Source organism: Elgaria multicarinata, chromosome 10 (assembly GCF_023053635.1).
Source record: "Elgaria multicarinata webbii isolate HBS135686 ecotype San Diego chromosome 10, rElgMul1.1.pri, whole genome shotgun sequence".
Classification (NCBI taxonomy): Eukaryota; Metazoa; Chordata; class Lepidosauria; order Squamata; family Anguidae; genus Elgaria; species Elgaria multicarinata.
In genome coordinates, this window is record NC_086180.1 from 55131680 (window position 1) to 55155172 (window position 23493).

At 41.4% G+C, this 23493-nt stretch overlaps 1 protein-coding gene across 3 annotated transcripts in view; it reads right to left on the bottom strand.

The window, feature by feature from the left end:
* The window catches only part of GABRA2 (gamma-aminobutyric acid type A receptor subunit alpha2), a 91567-nt gene that overhangs the window by 29484 nt on the left and 38590 nt on the right, over positions 1–23493 (bottom strand). For 2 of the 3 annotated variants that reach the window (XM_063136254.1, XM_063136255.1), the window contains exon 4: positions 17940–18007. In XM_063136254.1, the coding sequence (XP_062992324.1) occupies positions 17940–18007 (68 nt within the window). Of the gene's footprint in view, positions 1–2101; positions 2121–17939; positions 18008–23493 lie in introns of those variants that run through there. The other variant, XM_063136256.1, reaches the window with a different exon arrangement.

The window sequence follows — 23493 nt, forward strand, 5'->3', positions numbered from 1 at the left end:
TATGCTGCTTTCTCAGTGTTGACAGGGACAGTGAAATATGAGCTTATCACGCCAGTTCTGAAATCTTCGCTCTTGTTCCCAGTGAGCTACTAGGCTTTATTCAAAGTGCTAGTACTAGTGTACAAATCCTTTCTTGGTACATGAAACCGCTTCTCCTAATACCAATCAAACTGGGATATAAGGTTAGCCAGCGAGGCTTTGTTTGTTGTGTGGTTGAGGAATATGGCCCGTAGTGTTATGACACATGGCAGAGTCTTTTTGATGGTGGCACCCAGGCTATGGAACTCCCTTGAAGTAGAGATTTGGCTATCCCTCACACCACTATGATGTATGTGTCTGTAAAAGATCTATTTATTTGTGCCGGCTTTCAGGGTATAGGGAAGTGCTCAATTTATTTGTTTACTGATAGAAAGATTGACTTTGTTGATGTTTTTTATTATATATTTGTGATTTTAGAGTCATGCTTTTAAAGTGATGTACTATGTTGTTTGCTGCCTTGGGCTTTTTGTGAGGAAGAGCCACACACACATATATATATATATAACACTAAAAAACAAAAACAAATAATAAAAAACATTTACATGCATCTGCATTTCACATCTGTTTACAGATCTTCCAAAAGGTATTCAGGTTTGGACTTTGGCAAATCTGGAGTTCATGTTCCACAAAAAGGAGAAATTTACCAAGAAAGCATCACTTCATGCCTTTGGTGAGTGAGGGCCTTGCTAGACCTGCCGGATAAGCCAGCAGGGAGGAGGGGCGACGGCACGCTAGACCTAGCATGCGCCGTCGCCGGCTTCTACACGCACGATGCGAAGGGGCAACAGGAAGCCCCGTAGCGTCAGCCATTATTTTTTAAAGGGGCCATGTGCGCCGGAGAGCCGCCGGACAAGGTAAGTGGTTTTTTTAAAAAAAAATTAACCCCCCCGCTCCCCCTGATCCTCCCCACAATTCCTGACCCCACCGCCCGCTCAGCTGTCCTCCCCCCATTCCCCATCCTCCATCCCTTGTCCTCGGCTGTCCTTCCCTTGCCCCCATCCCCTGTCCCCGGCTGTCCTTACCTCGCCCCCATCTACCATCCCCGGCTGTCCTTCCCTCACCCCCATCCCCTGTCCCCAGCTGTCCTTCCCTCGCTCCCATCCCCTGTCCCCGGCTGTCCTTCCCTCGCCCCCATCCGCCATCCCCGGCTGTCCTTCCCTCGCCCCCATCCCCTGTCCCCGGCTGTCCTTCCCTCGCCCCCATCCGCCATCCCCGGCTGTCCTTCCCTCGCCCCCATCCCCTGTCCCCGGCTGTCCTTCCCTCGCCCCCATCCGCCATCCCCGACTGTCCTTCCCTCGCCCCCCTCTCTCCTGCCGGGTCCAGCCTTCCCCCCCTCTCTCCCCCCCGGGATCGGTTCCCCCGGCCTGATGGGCACAGTGCTCGTATGAGCGCTGTGCCCAGTCTGTGGCTTTTCCCAGCTACTTGCAAGTAAGCAAGCAGCCGCAAAAAGCCATGGACCCTGCTAGACGTTTCGCAGCCCCAGCCTCAGGCTGGGGCTGCGAAAAAGCCGGGCCATAAGCGAATTCGCTAATGCCAGCTTAAGGCAGGTTTCAGCGCGGCCTGACCCCGGATTCCCCTGTGCGTCATCTGGATGCACAGGAGGGAAACCGGGCCTCATACCACGCTAACGCCTGGTCTAGCAAGGCCCTGAATCTGCTAGTATCGTAAAGGTGGCATCCTCCGTAAACACCCACATTTATAGAAAGATATTTGGTTAATAAGTTTATTCAATCTATATAAACTTTTCAATTGTAATCAATTTTAGAATGTTTTGTTTCATAGCATATCCTCCACAATACATGCAAACAAAAGTCAAATCCTGTACAGCCATGGTAATGTATTGTGTTGCCTTATTTATTCTCCTCATATATACTGATAGACTTAATTATCTAAGAGTTATCTAGTCAATTATCAGAATTATCTATAGTTTTGATTCCTTGCCATCTGCTAGTTCAGTAACCACCTCTCCGATGATCAGCACACTAATTTCAAAAAATTGAGGGAGGGAGCACTTACTTTTCATTCATACCACGTAAACATTATTTTGAATATGACTGTATACATTACAGCACAACTTCTGATGCATTCCCATTGTGTTAGCTTTATTCCTATTATGCAACCGCAACCTTCCGATTCATCAGTCTGGAAAGAAGGGAAATGCTTTCGGAGTAAGAAAAATAAATAGTCAGGGAAAAGGGGGGTTGTCCTGATTCTTTTCTTTCATTACTAATGATGCATTCCCTCCTGAAGATCAAACTCAGCAGGTCTGTGCAGAATATAAACTCCTCTGAGACTCAAGTTTGTGTTTACAAGTTTTAACTGCCTTCCTCCTCTTCAGTTGTACAGTGGTAAAACTCAGGCATTGCATAAGAAGTTCACTAAAAGATAAAAGGAAGATATGGAATTTTGCAGGACACAACAGTTAATTCAAGTGTGGCAACTGACTCGAAATCTTCAAAATAAACTCTGGCTGAGCTTTTTCTAGTCCAATTTGTTAAACTCTATGCAAAATTCAAGCAAGAAATAATTGGCTTCATGGGAAAAATTATCTGAACTCTAGAAAGCAGAATATTGGAGTATTCTACTTCAGCGTAGGCCAAAGCAACACCCCCAACTTCAAAATTCCACCTTTTACACCAGGTGTTTTTACACCAAGAGTTTTGGTTGTTCCCTTCACTACATTGTGTCTTGAATAACTACGTTGAAATTGCTGTAAAATATTAGCAGATCAGAAGAGAAAGGCAAAAGTACATGAATAGATCAGTAGTTTCCAGTTCACATACTGGAAACACACACATGACCTACGCTAGGGCTCTGCACTGTTTGGAATTTGATCCAGAGCCAAATTCCAAGCTGAAGCAGAATCATCCAGACCGAATTAGTCTGGATCCAAAGCAGGTCAGGATCAGCCTGAAGCTGGTTGGATCACTTCAGACTGATCCAGTTGATTAAGAAGCCCAGACAGCCTTTCCCAGGTGCCCACAGTTAGTGAGTAGATCAAAATCACCTGGAAAGCTTTATGACTGAGTGGGGAACTGAACCTGGGTCTTCCCAGCCCTATTCTGACATTCTAATCATTATGCCATTCTTAAAATAGATGTGCAGTCTAGCTAAAGAGCTTAAGGCTTGAGGAAAGAGGTCACTAGCCATTACTGCAAAATTCTTTCAGGATCCATGTTTTGCCATCTCTGGGAACTCTGAAAATGGTTTCTCAGGATCACTGAAGCATCCACTGTTCATTTTTGCCTGCCCTCCAATTGAGGGGAGGATCTAAGGCTGACTTTGGCAGTATATTTGCAGTTTTCTTTACTCAACCTGACCAGCCATATGAGTTATTCGCAAATAGGTTCAGTTGTTTTGTTTCCTCAGATTTAATGTCCTCCTGAATGGTTTGGATTTGTGATGTTTTCTTGGAGTTTACAAGCATGCTTAGGGGAGGTATCTAAACCAGGGCCTCTTTTCAGAAGGGTAGTTTGCATTTTATTATCTGGCCTAACACTGGGAAGAAGCACTTTTCCCCAGGCACTAGGGAATCTTTTCGGGGACAATCCTATGCATGTTTAGACAGAAAAAAGTCCTACAACTCCTAGCATTCATTTGCAAACAATGCTGGCTGGGGAATGCTGGGAGTTGTAGGTCTTTCTTCTGTCTAAACATGCAGAGGATTGCCTCTCCCTTGAATCTTCAGGTTGCCTGAAGTGGCTGTTGGCCATAGCTATCTTTTTGGTGATGCCAGTTCTCCCCCTGATTTTACCTTTTGTCCTGCTTTTTCTGAAATAAACCCTTTTTGGTTAAAAGATACATGCCTGAATTTTGCCTCCTGGTTCTGGACCTCCTGAATATTGCACGACTTTTTTGATGTCAACACACAGGCAAGTGAGGTGAGAGCTGTAACAAGTATTTATTTATCTATTTATTATTTCCATTTAGTTTCCATCCTTTATCCCATGGTGGGTAACACCACCACTAAAACATGCAACAATAAAATCATTAAAAAATAGTTGTAGCAATGGGACTTGCCAGAGAACCTTTTTAAATATTTACAGAAATTGTATTAACTCAATTTTTATATTTCTGCCAGACATTCCCTGAAGGTAAAAGCTTCTTTCCTATGCTTTATTCGTTATGTTCTAATCTCTTGAAGGACTAGAAAATGATATACTGTGTAAGAGAATTGTACTCAGCTTTCTACTCCTAAAGGCTTGGTTCCAAGAGCTTTATCAAAACATGTTATAAGCTGGAGTGCTCCAGCAACTGTGTTTATTTTATTGTGCATAGTCAATATTTTTCTATATTATTTCCATCAACCTGGTAATGGGCAAATAACTCTGGCTTTTTGGATCCTTCACCCTACTGTCAACTAAGTTTGGCTGAATGGAGTCAATGTACTATGAGAATAGTCTTGAAGGTAGCACTAGCCCTATTCACATGTTCAAAAGAATGCATGAGGGCTCAATGTGGGGTTGGGGCAAGTACACACTGGCCACACATACAGGCTCCTGAATGCAAGTAGAACACTTTGCATGATGTGGGACACTGTTTATCAAGCTCCCTGATTGCTCAGAGCATTTTACTTGTATTCAGTTGAATGTGAGTTGAACCTCCGGTCCATGCAACGTGGTTGGGGGATGAAGAGGCAGGGCCCAATGTGCATGGTTAGGTTAAGGGAGGAGCCAGCAACCACAGCTCCATCCTGTCTCCACTTTGAGCCCTCATGTGTTCTTTGAAACACATAAATCAGGTTACTGTCAATTCAAGAACTGGAATAGGCTCACCCGGTTTTATGCTGGCACTTAACTCTGAGATGGCTACTGCCACTTTAACACACACTTAACACCAAGTAGGTAAAGATACCTGGTATCAAAAGTAGAGGAAGACCAAAACTCTCTTCATGCATTACTCATGAGAAGGAGGTGCCACATGTTGAAAGGACTGTGGGACTATGCTGCCGGCTCTATTCCTGATGTTGTGCACATGGGCACATTTCAATGAATGATGGATTTCACAGTTAAAACTCTTTGGATAACATTTAATTCCCACTCCATGCCAAATGCAACAGTGGGTACACAAAGGAATAAACAAGAAGATTTTCCAAATCCAGACTTCTTTGCCAAAATTTAAGAAAATGCTGCATATTTTTCTAAGGAAACTGAAGACACTGCAATTAGCTACTTAAATTGGGATTTAATGTCATGAGTTTCCTTTGACAGTGATGGTGATTATTAACCATTCAGAGTTACTGGTTTTGTTTTTCTGTTTTGTGTTTTGGAGGAGCAGCTTTATTTTTAATTTTTTTTTGGGTGAACACAGCTTTTCCTCTCAGGCTAATGTCACAATAAATTTTCATCACTGGTCTCTCTGTAATTCTTTAGGGCTTTTCATCACAACATTAAGCTCAGACATTTCATAAAACAGCTATATGACAGCTGAATTTCCAAAGGTGCAATCTGCTTCATCCTTGTACTTTTGCTTCCTTCTGTTAGTGTCCATTATTCTACATAATGAAGGTGAAAATCATCTCTCCAACCTTCACCTATGACTCAAAGTGTTATTGGTAGTGCTTTTACCTACACTTGTAAAGCAGCAATGAAAAGCATCTTTGGATTGCAAACAACAGGAAAGAGCTGGGTTGTCTTAAAAGTCTGAAGGGCAAGCTGCAAGTTATGCAGAAGTTGCATGTACCCAAGTCCAGAAAGTCCCTTGTCCTTTGCAAACTGTTGGTGGGAGGGGGCACTTTGTGGTGTAGTGGCTAAAGTGTTGGACTGGAAGTTGGGAGATCTGAGTTCTAGTCCCCACTTGGCCATAGAAACCCACTGGGTGACTTTGGGCCAGTCACAGACTCTCAGCCCAACCTAACTCTCAGGGTTGTTGTTGTGAGGATAAAATGGAGAGGAGGAGGATTATATGCACCGCCTTGGGTTCATTGGAGGAAAAAAGGCAGGATATAAATGCAATAAATAAATAAAATGGAGACGTACTAGAAGGGAAAGTAGTGCTTAATTTTTCCCTCTTAATTTATTCCTCCCCCCCCCCAAATCCTCCACTGCCACTACACTCTTTTTACCTCTCCAAATTTCTAGACACATGTTTTCAGGATAAAGATTATTTTGCAGCACTGGTGGGGAGAAAAGCAGCTGACAATAATGGGGTTTCATTACATTTCATTACATAGTTCACCCCTTATGAAGAAAATCTCTTTGGGGCTCCAGGCTGGAGTCTTACTTAAATAATTGTCACTGTAGACATGAGGCAAGAGATTACAGCTAATATGCAGCCCAAGGTATAACCCATTTAAGATGGATTTCAGCTACTTTAAGCATATCTGTATGACAATTCATTCCGGTCTTGGGTAACCTCAGTTAGCGTATGCTATCTATGAAACAAAATGTGGCACCCATCCTCTTTGTGGGACGGACACAAGAAATGAGAGACGACACAAGTGCTGGAATTAAACTGGGCCACTTTTATTCAAGATCTGCAAAGGGGGTTCTCCTAAGGCATCCAGCCAGGCCTGCTTGCAGGCCTTCCTAAGTGAAAGGGCGAGCATTCCTGGTACAGCCGGTGGCGCTCAGTTTCGCCACCCTGCTGTCCATCCCCAACCAGGGGTAGGGAGACCTTCCCTTGTCACCCCCAACCCCTGCCCCCGCGGGCTCAAGGTGGGTGAGCGAGGTCGGCCTCAAAGGTGGTCCTTATCCCCCGGCCTGGCCACAGGGCTCAACACCGGGAGCCCTCGGGAGTCACCAATCACTGGAACAGTGCCTTGGAATCTCGCCATTATATTCCCTCTGGATGCCTTCTCTACCTGCCACAGGGGGCGGCAAGCCACTTGCTTATTATTATTATTATTATTATTTATTTATATAGCACCATCAGTGTACATGGTGCTGTACAGAGTAAAACAGTAAATAGCAAGACCCTGCCGCATAGGCTCGCTCCCCCCCCCATCGACCTAGAACGCCCTGAAGTCCCCTTTGCAGATCATACAGAAATAAGTCATTACCAATGTCGGACAGGTGTACGCTGTCCTGTCGATATAGCTCCCTCCGGGCCAGTGTAATCGCGGGGTGCATGATGCTGACATCCCCATGTTTAGATCGCGGTAGATTTCGCCATTGACACGGCGGCACGCCCGCTCCATTGGCTTGATCTCTCCAGATCGCCACGCAAACCTGGGCAGTATGCAGGACCAGATTATTACCACGCCAGGCCACCGCTGCCGAATAATCTTGAAGTCGGCAATTGTTTGTAATATTAACGCCTTGCCCTTGAGTAACCCCAGGTCGTTTCCCCCAAGGTGAATGATGAGGACCTGAGGTGGCGAGGCCGCAGCTTGAAATAACGTGGGAAGGAGCCGTTCCCACCGCATCCCGCGTCTTCCCAGCCATTGGATGTTGGCCAATTGGCTGAGGGCTTGGAGGGGTCGGGCATCCCCTGATAAAGGGCGCCAACCCCTCCCAGTCCCCAGTGGCCCTGCCAATGCAGGGTGGCCACGTCTCTGGCTTGCCCCGCCCACAAAACCCTCCCCATGCCCAGGCTTTGCCGGGCATGGCAGAATGTGCCATCTGTGCACATAGTGAATGTGGAGGAACACAAACCATGCATGTGTTCCCTCATTGTTAAAGAGCTGGTTAGCCTCATACACAGCAGAAGTCTATACCTTACTGCAACAAAAGTTGCAATCAATGTTACACAGCTTGATGATTGCAGGAAAAAAAATACAGACAGGAAGTTAGAGATGAAGTTGTTTGGATCAGAGAGAGAGAGAGAGAGAGAGAGAGAGAGATCCAACTCACAAGATAGATTACAGATCTACCTACTGTTGGAGCAGCAGACCTATTACACACTTAGTATTGCACTGATGTAATTACATTTTGCCACCTTCCTAACACCAGTTGTCAGTGGCATGTGTGCTATTCCAAAATTAATTTGCATTTGTAAATTCCAATGGCAATATCTGGGCAGCATGTTGGTGAGAATATCTGAGATAATTTATTCAGGTCGACAACATTGCATGTCATTCATTATCTGTTTTGCATGTCTCTTAAGAAGTAATACTTAACATAAGTGTTCTTGCTTCAACGGTTAATCTTTTTGGACTGTGACAGCTTTATGCATTCTTCATTGTCCTCAAAAATTGGTATTGGTTCAAGTTGTTTCAGTCCTAAATCTAACAACAACTGATGAATCCAGATTGCATCCTGAAATGGTTATGCAGCTGTCATATATTCTGCTTCTGTCAATGAAAATTGTCTGTTTTTGATTGGCCTAGCTAATCGTTCTTTCTTTATATTGAAATGGATACCCACTGGTGGACCTGCAATCGGCAATATTCCTAGGAATGTGAAAGAAATGGGCCCATAAATTAATATGAGCTTATGGAATTCAAACCTTCCAGAACTGAATGCAGACCCAAACACAATTGGAAATCCACACATTTCCAAACTTGTAATCCAATTCACAGCCCCCCAAAAATGCATTAGAAAAATACATACATTTTTAAAACTGCATGAAAAATATGTACTTTTCAAAATTGCTCACAAACAATTGTGATGGGAGAAAATGTGTACTTTTCAAAAATGTGCACAAAAAATGAGTACATTTAGAAAAATATGCATGGAAACATGTACAACTTTTCATGTGTGGGGGTGGGGGTGGGGGGGGAGAAGCTCACCATCTGCTATGCATCCAAATTGGAATGAGCTATGAAGTGGATGTTCCCAAATAGTTAGCATCCATATACCTAATTAATGTCAGATCTATGTTCACTGATAGTCGCAATTTCAGGCAGATTGTTCCCTTTCAATATGATATCACTCCTTCCAATGCATTCCAATCAGTTTGGGTGCTGCAACTTTCTTGCAAAGAACTCCTACAACTGCACCTATATCTGGTCTTGTTGCAGTAGCAATATATAACAGTTTTCCAATTCCATCCTTTTTCAAGTAGTCTATTTCCATGGCAGGGGTTTCATTTCCTTTGCCTCCTTCATTGAAATACTGGAACATTTTGGCGTCCCCCCTCTCTGATTAAGAAGATAGCTCCCATCTTCTTCATTATGATCTGGATGCTGAGTTAATGTGTGATGTTTCCTAGTTTTTTCATTTCAACATTTTGGGTCAACACTGTGTTGTTGTTCTTGTTTAAAAACAGAATATCAATATAAATCAAGATATATATCCATTTGTTATCTTGCATGTTGGAGGACAAGCATGGATACACTTTACCTTGCACAAATCTTTCCTTGGAGAACATTTATTTTCTCATTCCATGGTTGGTGGGAGCACTTTGGGAGCTGATAGGTGACTTATAAATAATTTTATAATAAATAAAACAATAAAACAATCCTCTGGTTTAAACACATAAATACTATTTTGAAGTTTAGACATGAGGTTCTAGTCCTTAAATTCCTTGAAACAGGGTGGCTAGTCCATATCTTACTTTATGTCACTGTGCAAGAAGTTGGTTGCTAAGTCTAGATGCTTGACTTACATTGCCTTTCCAGCTACCACAATTAGAAATTTATTATTGTGGGGTGCTTTAAAACAGGGGCATAAACTTCACCAAATTTAGGAGAATATCCTTTGGCTACAAGTCACCCCTAGTATTTCTGGGCTTTTCTTCCTGCATTGCATCTGATTTTAAATATTCATTTACATCCTACAATTTTCCATCCAGGTGGTGATTTGTTGAGTGTCCAAGTCTCATTTTTGTAAAATAGGCATCTCTCTTCTGCTTCCTCCTCTTTCCACTTTACAGCCTCATTTTTGGTGGACCATTTCACTAAATTTCTTCAAGGGGAGGAGAAATTCTCCAACAGTTTCTTGAGCGGTGGGGGCTTAAAATTAACTGACACAGTAGCTTTCTCCCACTAAGGTTTTGTGTTTGTTCAGAATAGAAACAGTTTTCTGTCTCGACTATCTAAAGCCGATCATCCACCTTATTCAACTTTGTCACTGCAAATGTAAAATCTGCACTTCTTGTGATCCTTATCTTGTGAATACTTGTACATAGGAACATTGGGGAAATCTGAAACGGATTCAAATGACTTTGGTTTTCTATTAATCTGACATGCTGATTCCACAGTGTACAGCTTTTTCCAAGTTCTGTGGAGTTCCAGACCATTGGTTTGATTTGATTGTTTTTTGAGGTGTGTTTTTTTTTACAATTTAGTTGTACAAAATTACCAACATTGATAGAAAATATGCTAATATATATGCAGTTTTGTAAAAACAAAAACAAAAATCCCACACACAATTATTTATACATCTCTGATCTCTCTTTGGTCTCGCGTTTGTGCACTCAGCTCACTGATTGCACATTGAGCTACCCCCCTCCCCCAACCCCAAAACTTGTATCCTGGTAAAAGTTCCCTAAATTGTGGTGGAGGTTTTTTTGCATACTTTTCTGAGGGGGAGAGAAAAAAAACTGAATCCTTCAATGAGTGGACGATGGAGCAAAAGCCAATCCGCAAAACACAGATGGAACGCATTTAACAAAATCTGTACATCCCTACTTGGACATGACCCTCTTTTTTATTTTTATTGTGACTCACAGTTATGGAATTTTTGGCAATCTGCCCTTGGTCTGTAATCTGTTATCAGGCTCTTACAGAGCTGAGAAAGTCAGTCAACTTTCACGCACAGCAGAGTTGCATTTTATAAATCCCTTACTGCAACAAAAGACTGCAAACAACATTACATAGTTTGACTTCAGCAGAAAGAACAGGAATAGGAAGTTAGAGAAGAAGTTGTATCAAAAAGAAAAGGGGGAAGCTCTAACCTACTAATAAATAAGTTATAGCTCCATATACTGTTGCATTGATTTAACTATATTCACCTCCTCAATAGCATGTCTTATGCATAATCTGCATGGGAAGGAGAAAGAGAAGGAATATTGATGAGCAAATTCCTCCAATCCCCTTTTTTGTCTGCTCTTCTCATGTAATGCTTGTGTAGATGTATGCCTGGTCCATACAGCTTCTTCAATCACTTTGCCACGTTCTACTCTGTACATCTGTAGATGTATGCCTGATCCAAACAGCTTCTTCCATCACTTTGCCACGTTCTACTGTGTTCAAGAATTGGAAATCCAGGGGTGGGGCAAAAGAGATGAAGGAGCAGAGCTAGATAGAGATTGGCATATTTCCCAATGGTTCTCTTTGAGTTGTGTAGACAAAGTACCAAGTTGCAATCTGCCACATCTGGACAGAGGCGGGGGGTGGGGGGGAGAGAGAATTTGTACTTCCGTATGAAAACCTTCCCTCCATACCCATCACCTGTCATAATTATAGGCACTTTTTTCAGAACTATTAACAATTATAGCAATAAATCAAATGGGGGAAAAGATACAGCATTGTTTACAATAGCGTACACAGCAGCTTACTAGTATTCTCTCTTCTATTTATGTATTGTTTGAATGCCTACCTTCATCAAAATTATGTACACCACCCAAGCAATTTTCCTAATATGATACATTTTTGGATCTTTCTCTCTCTCTCTTTTTTGCACATTTTCTGTTTTCCTAATATATGCATAATTAAAGTTGACAATTCCATTGCAAAGTTCAGGGAATCGCCTGACTTTTAATAATTAATGGTATGTTCAGTTTGCTTGTATGTAAAAAAAATTATTTGCTGGAATGGTCTATTGACCGCAATAAACTGTTGTAAAAAAAAATAAAAAATTCAGGGAAGTGCAAACTTTGAAGGATAACTTGAGTTTTGGTTGCATATTAGTTTGAAAGTACAAAATTAGGTAAGTTTGCATTAAAACATAAACTGAACAAATTTCTCCTCCGTCCCTAGATTGGCTGAGAGGTTTAGGGATAGGCAAACTCCCTTAAGTCCTATTTGCACTCTGCTCATTGGATTCCTGCCAGTTGCCTGACTCCGCCATATATAATATGGGGTGAGCTGCCAGACAGTTTGCAGACACCTGCTTTAAAAATTATTATTATTATTATTATTATTATTTTGTCCATGAGCTGCAATTTGTGTTAATTCAGTTGGGAATATTTATGGAAATTGCAATTTGCACAAAATCACAGTCATAAATAGCACAATTTGCATAAAAATGCAGGCATATAGGACCATTTATGCCTGCAATTTTGCAAAAATTGTGTCATATACAGCCACAATTTTGCACATAACCGATAAATATTCCCAACTGCAAATTTGAACAAATCAGGATTTACACTAAAAAAAGAAAGATCAGGAAACCGTGAGCTTGCCTGATTCAGCACATGCCAAATGGATCCATTAAAAGATCCAGGAGCTGGTGTCCAGGGAGCTGAGCTGGCAAATCCCATCAAGCTCCACCCCCTACTGGATTCCTCCAACATCCCTACAGGTAATGACTTGCTCAGATCAATAAGGAAACTTTGGGGGGGTTTGAATCTACATTTCCCACTACTAATGTATAAGATGTGTCTATGAAAACTGGATAGCCAGAAAGCCAAGGAAAATATTCAGATACTGCCAAAATAATTATCTCATGCTATTAAAAAAACCCCAGATAAACAAACAGTTGCTATTAAAAATGAGAAAGGAAAAAATAATTAAGCTGCCTAGAAAATCAAACAACATCTCATTTCCAAAATTGTATTTTCTTAGCTAGTTAGCAAAGGAACACAGTATCTATATCCCATTTTATAATTGCTTTTGGTGTGCAATCCTACCTATGAAGTATTCAGGACACCATTCAATAATTATTTACTTTTAAAAGTATTATGCTCCTGCATAAGAATATTTTGGAAGCCAATATGGACTTTAAAAAAAAGCGTCATTTACTGGAGTTAATGTCAACCTTGGCATTAGTAAACACTTCAACCACTTTTATACAGCTGACTACTTATCTGCAAACAGACCTGCAACTAATGGCTGCGGCTGTCATTTTAAGGCACAGATTTTCATTTCCATAAGGGCTCTCTAGAGAGCTATCATTTTTGTAAATGCTAAATAGGATTCTGTTATCCATTGCTCTGTCTTATGTTTTCATTTACACCCAAGCAAAGCACGTGTGAAATACTGCCAAATGAATTCTCTCCACCCACCTCTCTAGATTGTTAAAATGTGTTTCACACTTGCATGTACCGCAATGGCAAATCAAGTCCACAGTGTCCAGTCAATAAAATAATGTGTCTATTAAAGTGAATTGTGATCCTTTGTGACACATTGGGGAAACCCCTGCTATTCACTTGAGCAATTTGCTATATTTAATTATTCTGCATAAGGTAAACTTTACATATGTTTTATAGCCAGTTGCCTACTTCAAATACCTTTTTAAATTCAGTATATGCTATTTTAGCAGGGATTAGGGAATTAAACAAAGAGCTATCCAATAATGAGAACTGCCTTGGACAAACTAAAATAGCACACCATTTAATGCGTGTCAGGTAAAAATAGGCACACTTACGGGATGAAAAGGAATCCATGATGATGCTAATATTGAATATTTGTATAAATATTAATGAAGAAGCCATTTTTACTGTAACCAAAGCATGCCCTCTTATTCTTGGCAACTCATGTGATAAGCTCAGCAACAAGTGCTGACACATGACATAGGTTAAGATCGGTTCTTTGTATTTCTTTTGTAACCAATACACAGCCATGATTAAAAGGGATACATATCTTGACCCCACTACCTTCAGCCCAATATCTGTGTCATGGGTGTCCACAGGTGGGGTTGGAATCTCACACCCTACCCCAGAATCCTAAACCTATTTATCTAAATGTACACAGAGACATGCACAGCGAGCTAGTCAACAAGAAGTTTAGAGTGATTTCTGAGTACAGTCCTGTTGAGAGTTGCCGCCAGACTTGGATTCTCTGCACTTTTCTGGAAGAGAGTCTTCCGGGTTCAGGAGGCAGCTCAGGTGAACACTGCTTGTTCTGATCTAATGATGCTGTTTCTGCAAATGTTTTTTTGTGATCAGATGAGGCGCTTGGGGGATGCTGCTGGACCTGTCCCTGTTTTTTGAGGAGCAGGTGCGGGGGCAGTGGCCAAGAATAGAAACCAAAAGTGCTGACAATGAAAATCCTTTTCCTGGGAAACATAAATTTGTGCTACTGTTTTGATTGGATAAAGGTTAAAAGAAAGGCACCATTGTTTTCTATATAAGTTTGGTAGAGAAAGCAAGCAAAGAAGCTAAGCTGTTTCTATTTGTTTAGCTATGGATACTTGCAACTACTTCAGAAAGAAGACAGCTAGTGAGCCCCTGACACACTGACAATACTGCTTCATCAGACATTATGCAAGTAGCGGCCAATGTGTCTACCTCAAAAGAGACAGAAAATATGCAGATACAGGCAGCAACAGGGCATGAGAACATCCCAGCTCAAAATACCAAGATTGTTTCTAGAACCTGAACAACAGGAAAGCTGGATATAGAGAACTACACATCAAAAGCAAATGAGTGGCTTACAAAATGCTGAACCATCTCAGATGCACCACACTGACGAAAAAGACTTTCAAGACCATGCCAATTCCATTCAGGAACTTTCCAAATTAGAAAACACTGGGGATGAAGCAGTTACTTGGCATGAGTTGTGGGTAAAAAGACACATCAAAGAAATACACCCATCAGTGTGTGATATAAGCAACATGAGCTTTACTGAACTATTGGAGCACAGTAAACTGTTCCCTGCTTTTATAATGGCCATCCTTCCAGAATTTTCCTCCTAGTTACAACATGCACAACTGAACAATCCTTTAGCATGTTGCGCAGACATGGTTACGTTCAACAGTAGGCTTGTTCAGACAACACATTAAGTTATGCTTAGGCTGCTTAGGAATGGTTCACAGGACATCCTAAGTCATGCTTCACACAGCACGTTAAGCCATGATTTCAGCTCAAAATGCTTAACCACCATGGCTCAGCATGTTGTTTGAACAGGGTAACTGTGTGAAAATCAATTATCTGGGTTCTATTTGTTAAATGTCCATAGAGAACAGCTGAAGACCCAACCCAAGCAGAAATTTATAAAAAGAGCTACTGAACATTTTGGCCAAGACCCTCTAAGACACCAGTTTTTTGTTTAAAGAATGATCCACTTTGTATTATATGTTCCTTTATGTTATGGACAGACAAGCATTAACAAAAAATTCTGACTGGTTTCACACCTTATGCCTGGCATTCACCACAGCCAAAACAATATTCTTATAAAAGGTGTGAAATTCAGCCTTCATGGTTTTGATTTGGTTTAGAGTCCTACAGTATTGTTGTTCAATGGACAAATTATTAAATAGTAGAATAATTAAATTCTCTTCTTATTAAATAGACAAATAAAGCAATTTGTTAGAAGTTAGTTCTGAAATGTATAATCCCATACAATACAGTAAATCACCAACAGCCACAGCCCACCATTGTTTTGGCTTGCTTCTCTTCAGCACCAATGTAATGGTGCATGGGGTTCAGTCACATAAAGACTGCAAATGGCAACCCTGTAGTTACAAGACATAGTCCTTGCCCTCACCCTCACCACCACCCCAGAATTGTTTCTGAAGAAGCACATGATCTGTTTCACTGAAATAATCTCATAAACCTAATTATTCTTAATTATTTTAGGATTTTCTAATATCTTTGGAATAATGTATAACAACAAATACATGTATTTGTATTTAAGTAAGAAAGGAAATATAAACAAGACTGGCAAAGTGAAAAAAGAAAATAAATCAGAGGTGTGGGAAACACAGGCCACAGCTAGACCTAAGGTTTATCCTGGTATCATCCATGGTTCACCCCTGCCTGAGCAATGGATCCCCTGTGTGTCACCTAGATGAACAGGTTTGATCCCTGGACGATCCAAGGATAAACCTTAGGTCTAGCTATGGCCACAGTGGAAGAGGGTAAGGAGTATCAAAGGCAAGGAGGTAATATGTCCACCTGATACCAATATCTTCGGAACAGCCTACACTGTACTGCTTTCGTCGCCAGCTGAAGACCTTTTTATTCTCTCAGTATTTTAACACTTAATTTTAACTTAAATTTAAATTTTACTGTTTTAACTCTGCATTTTAATCTTATATCAATTTTGCTGCGTGGTTTTATCCTGGTTGTGCTTTTTATACTGTATTTTGTAATTGTGCTTTTAACCTGTTGGTTGTTTTATTGTGGTTTTAATTTTTGTGAACCGCCCAGAGAGCTTCGGCTATTGGGCGGTATAAAAATGTAATAAATAAATAAATAAATCTTTGAGCAGTTTACAAAGAAGCAATGAAGAGCAATTAAACTGGAAATGCTGTTACTCTAAATTAAAATCTGTAAATGAGGGGCAAGTGCCCTCTTAACTTAATAATGTCTCTTGTACATCACATATCTCAAATAGCAAGGTTAAGTAGTGCATCCAGCCACTTTTCAATAAATGGTAAAAGTGCAAATTTCCTGACTGAAAAGACCACATTCATCATGTTATGAAGCTTCCCAATGAACAGATTAATGAGACTGTGCCTTGCCAGCAAGCCAATTGTCCCTGTAACATGTCCTTTTGTTCTAATCCTGGCAAGTTGCTTTGTAAATCCATTACCCTTTCTTGGTAAAGCTCCCACAATCAGACCAGCCATTGGTTAACCAAGAGAAAGGGTCCAACCTTACATTAAAGATCCTCAAGAATAGATGTTAATTACAACTCTAAATACTTTCTTCTGTCCAAAAATGTCCTGTTCATGCACTCATCAAGTGTACTATTTATGTTTCTCAAGCATACTATTCATGTTTCTATCAGCATGCTGAATTCATTCTTAGCATATTTTTTTACCCTGCGTGTGATCCCGTGAGAAGGGTGTTACACCTGGCCCAAAGCCTCATGTTCTCTGGGATTGCAACCTTCTCAAGCTGCCAGGTTGCAGATTACTTAAAAAGCATGTCCTGAGGTGCCTGCAGGGTCTTCAGTCTTCAGCTGTGCCTGACAAACCATGCTGCTGTAATTGGATTTTGTGAGCCTGACACTGGGTCAGGCTTGAGTTTTGCTCTCCAAGGTTGAAAGAGTAATTACTACTGGAAACAAATCTGTAAGTGCAACATTGGTATCTTAGACTCATACCCTATCCTGAATTGATATCTGGCCCTAGATGTGGTGAAATGCTTGCTCAATTTCACTTGAAAGGAAATGAAACAATGACACTCCATGTATATTTCACATAATATTGCATTACTGTCTCATCTGCTTTCTGGAAAGGCAAAGGACCATTGCTAATTTATCGTGTGAGAGAATCTTATGGCTGTGCCTTGGCAGTTCTGGACATGATCAAGGTAAATCAAGATAAGTCCTGGTCACATGCTGCCTGCCTGCCTGCCTGTCACTCCTCCTTGAATATGATCTTCATGGTCATGGCCAGCTTTCATTGACTCAAGTGCAATACAGTTTAGGATATTGGCTCCTTAGGAAATGTTTGTAAAATTGGTGGGGACATATACTTGCAGATGATACAATTTGAAGCCAAGAGGAATTAGTTTGAGGAACACCTGCACAGTGTCAGAGGCTGTGCCTAAAAATGCCAGCAGGCTTCACTATTTCAAACTAGAGATTATTCCAATCCATGGAAAGATGGATCCATTCACTAACAGTAAAGCCAGTGTGGTGTAGTGGCTAAGGTGTTGGATTGGGAGTCAGGGGAACTGGGTTCTAGTCCCCACTCAGCCATGGAAACCCATTGGGTGACTTTGGGCCAGTCACATACTCTCAACTCAATCTACCTCACAGGGTTGTTGTTGTGAGGATAATTTGGGGAGGAGAAGGATTACGTATGATGCCTTGGGTTCTTTGGAGAAAAAAAGGCAGGATATAAACGTAATAAATAAATAACAGTAAAGGATAGATTATAGCAGAGTAGATGCCTGAAATTAAAATGTATAGTATAATCTAAATCACATATGTCAGAAATTATTTCATTCCGGGAACTCACCATGTCTGTATCTGAAACCGGTCCAAAACTGGTCACATAGATGTTCGTGAACACTTCTGTTGTACTATCTGTCATAAGAGGGAGAAATAGAAACAAAGAAAAGAGGTGTGAGGATGTATGTTTCCCCTTTATATATGGTTTACAAATAGCTGAGAGAGGTCCTACAATGTATTTTCTTCAACAAACAACAAAGGGGTATTTTTGCTAATGTAGTTGTAACTTGTTTACCACTGATGGCCACTAAAGAAACTCATCCTTAATGGATACCTACTTAAATGTCTATAATTCTTCTAAGAAACAAAGAGGCTTGGGATATAATTTCCCCCTGAATACAGTGAATGCTAAAGCATGTCTGATATTTAATCGTCTGATATTTTTATTTTATACCGCTAAAATTGTAATTGGAAATAACAACAGAAAGCTAAAAAATACCAAAGAAATCCAAAGATTTTATATAATAATGTTGGGGTGTCTAACTTGGGAACTTTTACACTATGTATTTAATACAAACCTAACCCTGGGATACTGGGAGTGAAGAATTTACTCAGGGTACAATCATATGCAAGTTTAGACAGAAAAAGCTCATGCAACCTCCAGCATAACTGGCTGGGGAATGGTAGGAGTTGTAGGACCTTTTCTCTCTCTCTAAAATTGCATATGACTGTGTTTTAAAGTCAAATATAGGAGACTGAGCAAGAGCCAAACTATTGCAGAAGAATAAGGTGGGCATGTGGATCCTATAAACAACATGATTCACGCACTTCAAAATACAAGAGCAAAAATGCAGTCTTTTTCTTGTTCTCAGAGCAAGAAATTTTGAATAAATATCTTTCCCATTTTAAAAATACCAAATTGCCAGGTCTACTGGAGACATATAAGTCTAAAAGTAAAAATGCATTTGCATCAGAATGTTATAAATGATTGGGAGGGGGGGTAAGATAGACCTTACAAACTGTATTCTAATTGAGCTAAATAGAACCAATTTTCGGTGTTATAGATATGGCTGGTTAAGTGGCATATACTTTTACATGACCACTTTTGTTTGTATGTTCCTTCCATCAGTGTACTCATATAATGTAATGAAGATGTCCATGTGAGAAGGATATCCCAGTCCCTAACCCTGGATAAGGCCTAGCTGAACGAAGTGCTCTTGTCCTTAGGGAACAACCACAGAGCAATGTCTTTCCTTCCACTTACCACACACATCTATGGAGGGGGCAAAGAATATTCCTAATGGAGACAGACATGCCAAAACATCTCTTTAAAACACACCAGTTTTCTTATTTAGAGTCCTTTGTGAACAAATGGATATCTATCTATCTATCTATCTATCTATCTATCTATCTATCTAATCTATCTATCCATCCATCCCCCCAAAACATTATATTTTCAGCCACAGTCAGGCACTATATGCAACAGGGCAGTGCCCTGCCTGGGACCACGATGCCAGCAAGATGCATGGTGATATGTGCACACACACACACACACCCCACCCCAAGCAAATTACTTGCTTTTACAAACCAGCTGTTTGCTTCTGCTCTCGTCCTACAGCTGTCTTTTACTTTTGATACTTGGCTGATGTTTGCAAAGGTGGTGTAGGTGCATAATGGGCATGTCCAGAATGTCCCCTCTTTTCTTCTTCTTCTTTTTATTTACAGTCAGAGGCCTTAGTTAGACCAAAGGATTATCCCAGGCAAATGGAGGGGTCGTCCCTGCTTGCTCCCAGGATCCCCTGTGTGTCATTTGGATGCACAGGGATGGTCTTGGGATGATCCCGGGATATAGGCCTGGTCTAGCTATGGCCAGAGTTAGCCAGCATTGCAGAAGAAGGGGCAGCATTCACGACACCCACTTCATCTGCCTCCCACATATGGGCATGGGAGGTCCTCAATTGCTTACACAGGAGTCCCAGCATTTACCCTATTTCTTCGATTCTAAGACACACTTTTTTCCCCTTATAAACATCTCTAAAAATGGGGTGCATCTTAGAATCGCAGGTGTGTCTTAGGTTTTTTTTTTCTGTTGGTGGTATTGAAATTAGCGTGCATCTTACAATCAATGGCATCTTACAATCGAAGAAATATGGTAGTTAAGAAATGGACATCCATGTAGAATACCCAAACCAATGGTCATCATTGCCTATATATGCCTGCATAGAAGACTATAACCATCCTTTACACTTTCATTTGCTCCTCAGCAAGCAGCTAGAGATGATGTGGAGAATTAAGATTCTTATTCCCCCCCCCCTCATATGTACACCTCCTTCCTTTAGTTGAGAGAGCAACAGATATTAGGGAGAGAGAGAAAAGTAAATGAGTGTTTATCCGTTTTTCCATTTTTCCCAATTTTGTTTCCTTCAGTTTGTCTCTGGGCTGCATCACAACAGCGTTATAGCCTGCTGTCAACGTGGGTTGTGTGCAAAGGACTCAGATGGCATCATCCATGTCCTGCTGTGACCTCGCTTCCCCCTCTTAGCGCTGTTTTTTGGTGTGGGGAAAATCTGGTTCTTCCAGTAAATCAAAAGGACAAAGCACTACCCTCAATGTGTATTTTCATCCATCATTTTCAATCTGATGTTCTTTGTGTGTGTTTTCAAGGGGCGGAGAGGGGTGTGCCTTTTCTCCAGAGGACATTTTCACCTTAAAAGAAATGTGGGAAATGCACCCTCCTTGCCAGCAGCACCCTCATTTTTAAAGATAAAGAGATCAAAATTGGCATAGTGATAGCTCTAAGGAGGGCTCTAAGGAGGGCATGCCAAACTTGAATCAGATTGGGTCATCACTTGATTTTTTATGATTTTTTAGATCCCCCCCCCTTAATCCCTTTTCCTGGTAGTTCACTAATATGAAGGATCAATCTTCCTTTGATCATGTGAAGCTGTGCATCTTCAAGTTCATAAACTACAGATCTGCTGGTTCCCTTACTCAAAAGTAAATCCCATTGATTTCAGCTGCATTTACATCCCACTCATACTAATGCATGTTTACCTTTGAGTAAACCCCATTGAATAGAGAGAGTTACTTCTGAGTAAACACATATAAAATTGACTTTTAATAGTGTGGTCACTCAGAAGCTTTTTTTTTTTAAAGTCTAAAAGCTGCAAAGGTGTAAGTTGATCAAGCTTTCACACGCTATGGAAACGAGGGCAGATAATTCGAGGGTAAACCAGGGCAAACATGCAAGTGTGATGGCGCTCTCTGTGAAGTGTGGTTGCTACTGGAGCAAAAAATGTCGGTTCCAAGAAGTGCCTTTTGTACGGCTGCATCCTGTGTAGATTTCCTCCTGGCACACACTGCTTTACACTCATATTGTTGGAGTTACTTGCTTCAGTTTCTCCTTTCTGTGCAATGGGGGTTGCTGCTGGAGCAGAAATCTGTGTGGAAAGGAGCGCTTTATTGTTGCTATGCAGATCTCCCCCTCAACCCTTGTGTTTATGAATCTCCTCCCTCCCACTTTAGCTCGACCCTACTGACAGAGGCAAAAATGGAATTCCCCATTCCTTTTGTAATGTCTCTGGAGCTTTTAAAAGGGAACAGATGGACAGATTGCAGTACAAATAGAGGCCTTTATGCTGAATTCACAGCTTGGTTTTAATTATGTTGATTAGGTGGAGCAAAGAGAAGAACACAGAGAAAAAGGGAAGGCTGAATTCCCTTTTCTATGCCACTGCTTCAAAAGAATGCTTGGTGGTCACCCCTTCCACCGTTGCCACTTGACTTCCAGGTAAAGCCAGGCACAGCATGAAGCAGCCAGACTGGACCGGCCTTTTTTGTCCTGCTGCAGATTGCTCAGCAGCAGGGTTTGTCCTGCTCAGCTTCTCAGGGTTGCAAGCAAACACTATCCCACCACCCACCAAAAGTATTGTTTCATTTCCAATCTTGATAAAGATCAGTTGGAAAAGAGAGAGTACTGGGGTGCAGAAAGGTATTTTTCTCTTCCTTGTTTCCCCTAAGATGTAAAATGCCAAGACAAGCAGTCCAGCTAGAAACAGAAGGTGCTGGTGGGAGCAATGTTAACTCTGCATGCGAGAAAAAAGAGCAGCAGTGCCTGTGGGCGGGAGTTCTTTATGCAAAGACATAAATCTCTTCCACAAAAGAAACTAGTCAAAGGCATTTGGCAATATGAATTGTGCAGCTGTGTCGGTTAGTGGTCCTGTGGGAGTATCCAATGGAGCACTTTCACCCCCACCAATTTCCCTGTGGAAAATTGCTTGTTTGTGGAAGGGAATTCCACAAATTCCCTTCCACAAGCAGCACCCACCACTTATGTAAGGGAGATTTAGCTCTTCAGTGGCAACGTGAAATGAGTGGAAATGCTCATATTGGTGGAGCTCACATAAGGGAGCTCTGCCAACCTGCCTCATCCCAGAAACGAGCATTTCCACTCATTTCAGCATTTCCTCTAGGAAGCGCTAAATCTCCCTTGCATAAGCAGTGGAGTTCTGAGTGCAGAAGAGCATCAGCAAGACTGCCTGTGCCCTGTTTGATTGTGCCCTAAGAGTGGAACAAGGGATTGACAAATTCAGTCTTGCCAAGTTTATTGTTTCTGAGGTCAAGCTTGTTTTGTCCAATTTCCACATGAACTTTTGATTGCTTTTTTTTAATCTGTACAGAAATTTATACTTTTTGTGTGTGCACATTTTTGCAATGTATGCATTCATTTATACATTTTGTACAAATTCCCCAAGTACTTCAAGTTTGCTGAAATGCTGTTTTGTGAACACTTTTCCCAAATACATGTATTTTCTGCCCACTTTCCTGAGACGAACTGTATCAGAAAGCTCACCAAAATGCAGGTTTCTGAAATGCAGCTCTGGCCTAATCTACACCAAGCAGGATATTGCACTATGAAAGCAGTATGAAAGTGGTATATAAAAGGCAGGAGCTACACCCAAGCAGGATATAGAGGTATGAAAGCGTTATATGGTATGTGTCAATGGGCCCCAACAGTTGTCAGTGTGGTTCCTGCCTTTTATACAGCAATGTTTCTATTATTGCTTTAACAGTCTGCTATGCAATCTGGACACAGTTGGATTGAACTTCTTTGAAAACCTCTTTCCACAGAAGTGCAGCTTTGCCCCACTTTTGCCTCTCAGCTTTCTGTCTCTCCTTACAAAAATATGTCTTTGAAGAGCAAAATATATTCCTGAATACCTGGTAAAACCAGGGGGCCACTACTCATAACTTGAAACACCAGGGGCTCAGCTTGACAATGGCACTTTGGTGCCTCAAGTCCCCGAAGCCCCGATTCCCCATGAGAAGAAGTGAGACAGAGGCTTTGCTTGAGAGGAGGAGGAGGAGGAGGAGGAGGAGGAGGAGGAGGAGGAGCGACCGTGCACTGGGCTCCTCCTCAGGTTCCAGGTTTATTTCTTCTTTTTCTTTTTCTTTTTTTTAAATGTTTTGGAGAAGGCACTCCGCCGGTGAACTGGGCATCGGTGCCTCCTCAGGTCCCAATCTTATTTTATTTTTAAACACCTTTGCTTCAGAGGAGTTGCTGCACCCATGCACTGGGCACCCACGCCTCCTCAGGTCCCAGTTTGTTTGTTTTTAAAACA